The sequence below is a fragment of the Anarhichas minor genome, unplaced genomic scaffold (assembly GCF_050575085.1).
Source record: "Anarhichas minor isolate MPS153535 unplaced genomic scaffold, ASM5057508v1 ptg000004l, whole genome shotgun sequence".
NCBI lineage: Eukaryota > Metazoa > Chordata > Actinopteri > Perciformes > Anarhichadidae > Anarhichas > Anarhichas minor.
The window spans coordinates 3,926,244-3,937,546 of record NW_027466450.1 but is presented as its reverse complement, the minus strand read 5'-3'; the positions used below and the strand labels follow the sequence as shown (position 1 = coordinate 3,937,546).

The following is an 11,303-nucleotide window of genomic DNA, read 5'->3' as shown; positions in this document are numbered from 1 at the left end:
ACCAGTTCCCAGACTTGAGTGTGCTGGTGAAGGGTTTGAGGAGGACAGCCGCAGGAAACGTGTTAGACACTCAAGAGGATAGCTGTGAGGTGAGAACAACTGATTATATTCTCCTTTACTCGCATTATGCTACCGTCGGCTTTTAATGTCAATAAACGGTTGTATTTACAAGAGTGCTCGCTGTCTTTAGGACTGCCCTTTTTTTTTAAAAAGAAAAAAAAACGAGGTGGCCAAATGTTTTTGACATGGAGAATCGATGAGGGCCAAGATGGAGAACAGGCTGCGTGGAGTGGATCGTTTGAACGTTTTGTTCAGTGTCGGGCACCTGCTCAATAAGTCTGGTCCTAAGGCAGCAGGATGTGTCAGTGCAGATGTTTAAGCTCTTTTACCCCCTAAAATGTGTCTCTTTAAAGGGAAAGCTCACATTTCTTAAAACAGGCAAGCACATGCACATTAAAGGAGTTATTATTTGCTGTTGTCATTCCTGATCATACTGGACTGCACAGAATCTCTTCCTAAAGCAGTTTCAATGTACATGATGGGGGACAAAACACACTTTTACTTTGTAAAATTATATCACGTTCAGCTGAAGCTAATGTTACGCTGCATTAGTCTGAGTTGGTGAAAACAAGTGGGTATCCTCAAAATTCCATGTTTTTGCTTTCACAAGCAGTTTCCTTGCTAAGCTGTGGCAGAAGGATACTGACACAAAGCAGTGATTTAATATAAAGATTACACTGGTGGTGTTTTTACCTCGAGTCTCTGTGTGTGTCGTCGTGGCAAAACGTGGTCCTGGAGTCACCGACTAGATTTTGATCAAAAGGAGTTTGAAGATGGTTGTGGTCCAAGCAAGGGTGCCGGAAGTAGGGAGGGTAGGAAGTTGTGAAAGGGCCTTTGTCTTCCTACTTTACCCTCCTGGCTTGATTTGCCGTCTCGGCTGGTGTGATCCAGCACAAGGTGCTCTCTCGCTTAACGCCTTGAAAGTCTTGTATAAGCTTGAGCTGAACTCAACGATAGTTTTACACAGAACTAGGACTGCGTACGTTGTCCCCCATCATTATAACTGAATTTGTTGGACTGGATCTCTTTGTGGCCAGTTCGGGCAGATGGACCAATTGCAACAACCAACTAGAGACCATAATGCGATGGGATCACACCTGCCCTGATTCCACCTTGGGCCGGGGACTTCGGGCCCTCTTGCTCGGACCGCTCCGATCTTCAAACTTAGCCTCCATTTTGATCTCAACTACACATCTGCAAAGTTTCAGGTGCAAAGTAATTGCATCTTGCAAGTTTGTGACGCTATCGCTTTAATAAAATCTGTCCACAGACATATAAGCAGCTGTAAAAGTATTTAAAGTACTTTGCAGCAGTTTCTGCTATAGTAGTTTTGAGAATTTGACCTTTTACTAAATGTAATCGGTTACAGATTACTAGTTAACCTGTTAAAATGTCATTACTAATCTAACTATTTTAATTACTTCATGAAAGTAATATACCTTATTACAATGTGAAGGCCCCTTCCTGTCCTCTTGTCTTCCAACTCGGCCTTCATTTAGATCTCAACTACACACCTGTGTAGTCTTGTGACTGCATCTGGCACGGTTGCGATGCTGTTGACATCTGTCCAAAGAAAGACAGACAGAAATATACACAGTACTCGAAACTGCAATGACATACATTTTGCAATGTGATTATGTAATGCTGTTACATGCAACTACTCCCCACCACAATACAGACTCCAGAAACCAGCGCTGTAGGGGCCAGTCATGATCCTTTCAATGTACTGTACATGTTGGCATGTCTTTTGACTATTCTAACCATTGATATGTCCTAATTCAGAGTATTTTATTTTAATTATAATTTGTTATAATTTATTTCATTAACACCACCATCTGGTATATTGGGAAAAAAAAAACATTCCAATGTTTTTTGATTGGTTCCGTAAGTTTCCGAGTTAATCACAAACATGATCGCTTTGCCTTTAACATCCAGCAACTGCTCAGTTAATCGACATGAATGTCCCGCTGCCAATTGTGATTTGCCAGTTGACTGACTGGAGACACTCCAGCTGCATATACAGCCTGTGTTCTATTCCAGCATGTGCTCGCACACTTTGTCTGGGCCATTAGGGTGTTAATGGATTACTGAAAGGTGTTGACTCAGGTGTGTGTGCATGTGTGTGTGTGTCTGTGTGTGTGTGTGAATGAGGGTGATGCAGTGCTCAAAGTGTGCTGGGATCTAGTTGAGACACCAGTCTCATGTTCCCGTTTCTCTCCCATGCTGCCTCTCCCACTACTCTGTGATCTGTGTACGTTTTCTCATCTTCGCTTCATCCTTTTACCACCTCACCCCTGCACATTAGTAAGCAGTATTTATCCCCTTCTCTCTTTGCAATGTCTCCTCTTTGCGTTGCCTAACAGTCACCTACCCGCGACATGGATATCGGAGGACTGACCACAGTGGTAGCTAATTCTGCTTACATCAATGCTCGTGGAAGCATTGATGGCACCAGTACAGCAGCAGCTCGGGATAAGAAGTACCATTCTCGCCTCAAACTGCCCCACATCACTCTGTGTGAGGACCTGAGGGACACCCTGGATGTGGCCTTTGACACAGTCTGCGTGGAACAGCCTATCGGCAAACGCCTCTTAAAGGAATTCTTGGATTCAAATACAGAGTATCACGGGGCTTGCCGTTTGTGGAAAGACATCGAGGGATATGACCTGGCGGAGGACTCAGACAGGGCAAAGAAGGCCTCAAAGATTGTTGAGCGTTACATGGACCCCTCTGCCAAACACTACTGCCCATTCCTGTCTGAGGACATCATAGCTAAGGTGAAGGAAAGCCAGGAGGCTGCAAGCGATGATTTGTTTGCTGCAGCATTGGCCTCAACGTTGGACTTTCTGCGTGAGGCCCCCTACTCTTTCTTCCTGGAGAGCTTGTATATGAAGCGGTATCTGCAGTGGAAGTGGCTCGAGATGCAGCCCATGGATGCAGACTGTTTCCTGGACTTCCGCGTGCTGGGGAAAGGTGGGTTTGGGGAGGTGTCTGCCTGTCAGATGAAAGCCACAGGAAAATTGTATGCCTGTAAGAAACTCAACAAGAAGAGGCTGAAGAAGAGGAAAGGCTATGAGGTGAGAGAAGAATTGTAACTTGCTAATATGCTCCTTTATTCACTATATTGTTGGTCTTTTGTGTTAGCCTTTAATTTAAATAAAAGGCTAATGCATAGTTTTAAAACAGGGCGTGCATTTATACTGATCAACTTTGCCCAAACATGTTTAACACGGAGGACTGGTAAAGGTCCAAATTATACACATGCTGCAGGTTTTGGGCACTTTATAGTTTGAAATGCAATCTTTTTCAGTGTGTGGCATGTTGGGTCCTTTACTAATATTAATATCATCTCAATATCAGTCAAATAGTAATAAATACGTGCCACAAAATGAGAATAGTATCGTCGCATTTCCTCGTACATAGATTTCAGGGAAACACAAAGCTCTTTTAATTGCGATGCGTGCAATGATTTGAATAATAAAGGCATTTTGCTGGCGTCATGTTTCAGAGAGAGTGCGCTGAGCGGAATGGGATGCTGTTAATCATCTTTGTCCCTGCCTCTGTCTCGTTTGGCTTTATCCTGCAGTATTAAACACTGAGACGGGGATAGAGTGATTACTGGGAGCTTTAGTGGAAAGCTCTCCTGAATGGAACTTCTTGGCACAGTTACATCTTGCCCTTGACTCGTCTGAGGTCATTTTTTTGAACCTCTTTTTTTTCCAAATGGCATGTTAGTCTTCAACTCGATAGAAGAAAAGTCTGTAGTTTTACATTTTCTTTTAAAAAGAATGTCAATGTACCATTGTTTTTCAAAAATGGCCTTTTCTAATGCCCTCCTGTAGGGGGCGATGGTGGAGAAGAGGATTCTGGAGAAGGTTCACAGTCGCTTCATTGTGTCATTGGCGTACGCCTTCCAGACAAAGGAAGAACTTTGTCTGGTCATGACCATCATGAATGGAGGAGATCTCAAGTAATTTCACACTCGCATGTCTCAAAGTGATGGTTCCTAACTACAGGCACATGGGTGCAGCTGCATGTGTGTTAGTTACAGTATCTCACTAACATTCATGAAATAAAGGTACCTGTTCAGGACCAGCTGTATTAGATACACTGAACTGCAGGCGTTATGCAAATTTTAGCTGTTATTCCCAAGAGACATGGGGCTAGAAATAACAAAAACAACCCTGAGTTGTCCCTTAAAAAGCACCAGCCACTTAAAGTCACGTCAAGTTGTCTTCTTTTTGAATGGATCCTTTTATTTCTTTAAAATCAGATTTTAATGTGTGTTGACTGTTAGTTTGCAAAATGAGACATAAGGAGAACAACAGCATTCTAGTATGAAAAAACAACATATATATAAGCTGTAATAGTGCAATTGTATGCAGATGATATATCTTTATGATGGAGCCACATCTCACCTGTTCCCTGAAGGTACCATATCTACCTGGTGGATGAGAACAACCCGGGGTTTGAGGAGCCAAGAGCCTGTTTTTACATCGCTCAGATCATACAAGGCTTGGAGCACCTCCACCAGAAAAGAATAATCTACAGAGATCTCAAACCAGAAAATGTGCTTCTAGATAACGATGGTAATGCATTTCAATTTAGACACTCGAAAAAAAAAAGGCCTTGTTGGTGTGTAAATACTAGCTAATTAAGATATATTCATGTTGTCCAACCAGGGAATGTGCGTATATCTGACCTGGGTCTTGCTGTGGAGCTAAAAGAAGGCAAAACAGTGACCAAAGGATATGCTGGGACACCAGGTGGGTCTCAGCCGTATCAACAATGTCCTATTGAGAGGCGTTCTTTCTCTGTGAACGTACGAAACATTTTTTTTGACTTTATCTCTTGCAGGGTACATGGCTCCAGAGATGCTGAAAGGAGAGAAGTATGACACTTCAGTCGACTACTTCACTCTGGGAGTGACGCTGTTTGAGTTCATCGCTGCTAAGAACCCATTCAGAAACAGGGGGGAGAAGGTCAGTCACATTTCGTTAAACCCTGAGCTTCACCCTGTGCACAGAATGGCTAGCTTTGTGAAATAAATAAGAGGATCAATCATTAAGAATATTCGTCTCATGTTTAGGTTGAACGTGACGAGATGAAGGAGCGTATGCTCACCCTGACGGTGACCTATCCGGACAATTTCAGTGAGCATGCAAAGTTGCTCTGTGACGGGCTGCTGGCTAAAGAGGTCGATCAGAGGATGGGTTTTAAGAATGGATGCTGTGATGAGATCAGAGCACACCCGTTTTTCAGTGACATCAACTGGAGGAAACTGAATGCAGGTATCTATCTATCTTCTATACTTTTGTGTCTTGTTCAGGGTTGTGTTTAACCTCTATAACTTTAAATAAACATTTGCATGAGTGATCACAAACTAAAAAGCTTATTTCTATTTTAGGTGTGTACCCTAAGAATGGATTCAATCCTTTGACAGTTTGATTTTCCATTTCTCGCCTCTCCAGGTATTCTGCCTCCTCCTTTCGTCCCCGACCCTAAAGTGGTGTACGCTAAAAGTCTGGATGACGTCGGGGTTTTCTCCTCGGTGAAGGGAGTGGGCTTGGACGACTCTGACAGGACCATTTTTGATGAGTTTTCCTCAGGCAACATCCCGATCCCCTGGCAAGAGGAGATGATCGAAACGGGCATTTATGGAGAGCTCAACGTTTGGGGTCCTCGTGGCAGCGTCCCGAACGACCTCCGCCGAGAGTCGATACTAGAGCAGCCAAAGTCATCAACCTGCTGCGTATCGTAGAGTCTTTGAAACACCTTGAAAATACATCAAGCATACAGACTTGTGCAGCATGAAGACTCAAATACTCAGGACACAAGTCTCTTCTGAACTTTCTGATTGCAGAGTTAAAACCATTTGAGACTCTAAACTTTATTGGTAAGCGCAGGATGACAACAAGAACAGAACGGAGGTGGATTTTCAACCTTGAGTGGACTTAAACATAGATTTAGCAGAAAGTAGAAAAAAAATAATTCATTGACCTCTGCCCCCCCCCCCCTCCCCACAATCCATCTTCATCTTCTCTTTCTTTGACTCTCTCTCAATCTGCTCATTCTCTTCTCTTTGTGTGTGCAGGTGTTAAATGATTTTAATGCTTTTAGATTTTAAATGCATTTTGAAAAATCTGTATTAAAAATTATATCTAAAGTGTATTTGGTGCTGAGTGATGTTAGGCCCATGTTAAACTCTTGCATATGTGCGCCTATAGAGTGAATGCCATTTAATGAAAAGTGCTTATTTCTTTACGCTCCCTAGTTTTTATTATAAACAGCTAAAGGAACTTCTACTGTTGAAATACCAAAAAGCTGCAGCACCAGATGTTCCATAATTGACGACGAAAAAACCAAGAGCATCATTTTTATTTTAAAAACACATTGTTGCGCAAAAGTTGAATAAAGTCAGAAATCAACTGTATAAGAAAGTGCTGGCAAAATAAAAGAGCTTATTGAAATGGAGAATTGAGCGTCATTTCTGCCTTCTGCTTGGATGTGTGTTTTTCATTTTCAACATCAGGACACATAGTCATTGGGGGTCTGGGGGTCCACCCCCAGAAAATGGTGAGCACCAAACTCTTCATTTCCTGCATTCTGGGGATTTTTCATGCACCAATTTATGATGGAAATGTCTTTATTTATGTAAAGGAAAACACAAAATTCTGACACCAGATGACAATTCAAAATAAAATGCAATATAACGCAATTAGCCCCCGAGGCATTCTGTATTGCTTTCAAATATTTATTCTTCAGTAGATCAATGTTGCTGTGCAACGTTAATTTAAATCAGTAAGAGTAAAATGTAATTTGCTTTTTTCCTCAAAATTTGAACACAAAACCTTCAACATCTCAGGAATCTCCACCTCCTGACGCTCCATCACTCCTTCGCTGTGGCCTTGTATATCCTCACCTCCTGCAGTGGGAGCTCAAGTACCAGCGTGCTGTTGAAACTGCTCTTAAAGCACTCTGTGAACCCCAAGTCTGACTGGAACCGGATCTTGTTGGCCCACAGCAGCGTTGTTCGACTTCCTGGTCGGCAAAAGTGCCGCATGGTTTCCAGCAGTTCTTCGAGGCAGCCGTGGGGATAGACCACGTCGGCTGCGAGCACGTAGTCGTAGTGGTAGGATGGGTAGGGGAAGTCTCGCCCCAGGTCCTGACCCCAGGTAAGGGCAGCCACCTGAGGTGTGTAGCGAGACCGGCCCTTGGTGTTCCGCAAAAGGTTAAAGGTCAGATTGGACAAGATGTCTGGCAAGTCAGTAGCTGTCACCCAAGCACCTGGAAAAGATTACCAAAAAACAATAGCAGCTGAAGTACAGATAGAAAAAACCCAGCTGGCTTTTCCTCTAGCACCACGAGGTTGACATTTGTGGTATTAAGTGAAACTATTGGATGGATTGCAATGAAATGGTTTATACATTCATGTCCCCCTCAGGATGAATTGTAATAACTTGGTGATCCTTAAAGTTGCTTTAAGGACAGCTTATAAATTACTATCTCCATGCTTGATGTGTGGGATGTATAACAGATATTATTTTCAGAAGTCTTGAATCTTATTGTCTATTGATAGAGACAAAGGAATGAGGAGAAACCAGAGGCAACCACAGAAAGGCAATGATTCCCTTTGTGTGAATGGGTGTTGTATTTAATATGGAATAAAATGATACTTATGTTTCCAGTGCATGATTGATAGAGGGACCAAAAGATCACAACATCAGTCTGATAATCACTCTGTTTGTCAAGATCTCTTTACAGCTGCAGCCTGCTGGCATGTTTGCAACGCAAAAAATGTGTTGTGGGTGGGTATTCATGTTCCTCAGACAATGAATCACAGTGTTTAAGTGACCCGCTGATGTTTCCTCGAGTTCCACCAACAGTTCCACTAAAAAGCCAAAATGTAAAAATGTAATGTATGAGCAGATACCCTTCAGATATTCAGGGCATATTAATGCAATAAATCCCTTCATGGCGTTCCCTCTAGCAGTATACGATCAAAGAGTACCACCACTGTTCTTAGGTAAGAAATTAAAAACTACAAGTTAGACAAAAGTGTCATTATTATCACTAATTTGATAAATAATTAAAAAAATAAAAACTGTTTTTGTTGTATTAAAGTCGGAAAAAGGCCTGTTATGAGTTATGTTATTACTTCAGTGTCGAGATTTACTGTTGGATGTTACTGTTTTACATATTGTGACTCTATTCTCATAGACTTACCAAGCAAACTGGCCACTGTTGAGAGCAAGCCAGTCCCAGCTCCAATCTCCAGCACCGCTTTGTCCATCAGGTTCATCTGTTGCTGGTTATTCTCCAAGAACTGGCTCAAAGCTATTGCCTACAGAATAAATTCTCATTATCACATTTGCAGCAACAGAGGAGTTCAGAGAACGAGCAGACGCACACAGGACGTACCCCGGGCCAGATCAGAGCACCATAAGTATCCATAGACTCGCGGATGCTGATGTTATGACCAGCGATATAAAAAGTCTCCATCCCCAGCGCGTAGTAGACACTCGGCTCCCAGATGTTCCTCCTGTCCACAGCCTCTCCTGCCATCACTTTGTGGTCTGTTAACGCTGCAGACGAGAGTGTTACACGAAGGTGACAATGCTGCAGATTTATGGGACTTATCAGTGTAACAAATCAATCTGTTTCCATCTGTTTCTCTGCAACACAGACACCAGACTCGTGATGGCAGTGCCGACTACAGAGATACACATTCTCGTCAGTGTTTAATCCAAAATTACCCCCATCTGTGGGCCCCTGCTCCACCCGTCGTTCCCCATCCTGTTTGTCATCCACCTCCTTTTTCTTTCCATGATGCTGCTGCTGTCGGACATGCTGGCTGTCTGTGGACGATCTCTCCATGACCACTGAATCAAGAATCAGTCAGAATCTGGTTTATTGTTTCAGTAGGTTTTCACATACAAGGTATTTTCTTCGGTGTTTTGGTGCATAACAATAAACACAGAGAAAATACAAATAAAAGCAAGTTAAGTTAAGATACATAGAATTGAAAAAATGCCACAATCTTTCCTGCTTAATCAAACGTTTTTGTGACACAAATACCATCACAGTGTAGTTTTTCATTATTAAATGAAGAAACATTTGCATTGTGTCTCTTGCTTGGTTGTGTTTTATCTTTAGTGTGCATAATTAAAAATGTGATTTATTTAAGCTCAAAATAAACTAGATATAGTGCATTAGTCTATTTGGCTGTCATTAGACTCCGGTCTGGAGCCCAGAAACACAGCTGGTTAAACCCCCAGGTTTAAGCTCCACATGGGGATACAGGGGACGCATCGGGTCGATGCACATCCCATTCAGCTGGATCTCCATGCAAACATAAAGGGCACAGTTTGATGTAATTCAAAAAGAAACATTATCGTCAGAAGTATGTAAAAGTGATTTACTGATTTTCTTCTTCTTCTTCTTCCCATTCACCGAAAGTAAAAAAAAGAATATGTTGCTGAAACATACCTGTATGAAGCAATCGTCTGTTATTCCTCTTTCCTCTCTGTTTGTGAACTTGTGTCCACTGTGTTCTTGTGTTTATATAAGCAGCATCGTTGGTGACATACGCCTGAGCGAGGCTGGGATATTTGGGCAGACAGAAGCAGAGAAACAGATTTATAATCTCTGACAGAGAGATGAGCAAACCTGACCCCTCCCAGAACTTGAACATCAACTCTTGTGGCCAGTGTGCATATTCCCTATATCACTGAACACTTTTGTGGCTTTAAAATCAGATCCAGCATTTTGTATCCTCTGAAGATTTTTGACAACATCTGCAGAACGCCTCTGATTGTTACTGCCTCTCATCCTTAATGAAGCAGACATCTGGTTTTAAGCAGGAGTTTCATATAGGACTGTAGGGACATGCAAATATTTGAGAACAACATGTATTCACACTGCACGGCGCCAACTTATTTGCATATTTATGTTTATCCTGGGAGGCAGATGTGTATGAGGTTTGTTATCGATGTGTGCCACCTGCCAGGCTTCACATAAAATAGGGTTAATTTCTAAAACAATCAGCAGGAGAGTGAGCAAACTGTTTACAAAGGCCTGGCCTGGAACTGACACATCCCCCTGTGCCATCTCTTAATAGGGCTTCTCCTTTCTCCCTCTAGGTCCCATTAGACAATTAACCATAAAAGAAAAGGCTGTGAACTGTTTTAGGGCCTATATAAACATTATTGGGGTGGTAATTCATTTTGAGTTGGGTTATTAATCTTTTCTTTTAACCCTCCTCTTGACTGCAGCATCCTCCGCACAACATAAACATCAATATTTTTTTCAAGATTACTTTTGGGCATTTTAGGCCTTTATTAAACAGCGATGCTGGAGAGATTAGTGCGCGAGATGCAACAAAAGTCCCCAGCGAGATCTGAACCAGAGACGTTGCAAACCTGCAAAACCCCGAGACAGAATAAACAAAGATACAAATCGAGTTAGTATAATTGTGACAAAGTGGGTGAGAACACACCATTTGTCCCCATATTGCACTGATCTATAAATCTAACCATGCTTGTCAATTGTTTGTGTACCATACCCACCATGTGTTCTAGAGGGCGAGGCACCCAACCATTTCCTCCCCCTAATATATTTTTGTACAGTCCCTCAGTGTGACAAAAACAACATGCCAACCACGGATTTATTCACCAGAAGGGATGCAGACAACTAAAATATAACAGCTTATTAGGCTATTTTACATGACTTTCACAAATAACTTCATGAGTTGTTAGGCTGCGAATAAAACAATTTGACTGTAACTTGTTCCACGAGCAATGTTGAACCTCTAAAACACAGTCTTTGCAGACTGAGCTGTCACTTAAAGTCGACATGACTTGTAGAAAATGGTCTAAAATGTGCCCTTTAGCAAACATTAATAAGCTTTAACACACAATATCATCAAATTCAAACAACCATTGGTTTGCATATGCATGTATACAGCTGTGTAATCTAGTGAACATCAAGTCTGCGTCAAGATACACTATTGTCATAAGGTAACACAGATTGGAATTTTTAAATCAATCAAGTGCCTTGCCTCACTATATTGACGAAAAATGAATGCAGACCTGATGATTTCACAAATCACGAACGTTTTATGAGTCTTTTTAAACCATCCAGGAATTAATGGAAACTGTACAGAGGCAAACATGTATAGAAAATACCTTAAAATTCATACAATGCATTCAAAATATGGTTAGAAATATTATAACGTCTACTTG

General features: G+C 41.9%; 2 protein-coding genes across 2 annotated transcripts; one reads left to right on the top strand and one right to left on the bottom strand.

The window, feature by feature from the left end:
• The first annotated feature begins 20 nt into the window (after window positions 1–20).
• On the top strand, window positions 21–6,531 carry LOC142965722 (rhodopsin kinase GRK1-like). The gene is made up of 7 exons (XM_076106794.1): window positions 21–3,137; window positions 3,903–4,030; window positions 4,492–4,649; window positions 4,743–4,826; window positions 4,918–5,042; window positions 5,150–5,351; window positions 5,532–6,531. Exons 1-7 carry the CDS (start codon window positions 2,439–2,441, stop codon window positions 5,819–5,821), a joined length of 1,686 nt encoding a protein of 561 aa, XP_075962909.1. The 5' UTR covers window positions 21–2,438; the 3' UTR covers window positions 5,822–6,531.
• mettl21cb (methyltransferase 21C, AARS1 lysine b) lies at window positions 6,429–8,937 on the bottom strand. The gene is made up of 4 exons (XM_076106852.1): window positions 8,817–8,937; window positions 8,482–8,645; window positions 8,287–8,404; window positions 6,429–7,347 (listed from the first exon to the last, which is right to left on the bottom strand). The coding sequence occupies exons 1-4, from the start codon at window positions 8,935–8,937 to the stop codon at window positions 6,950–6,952; spliced, it is 801 nt and encodes a 266-aa protein (XP_075962967.1). The 3' UTR covers window positions 6,429–6,949.
• Window positions 8,938–11,303: the final 2,366 nt, after the last annotated feature.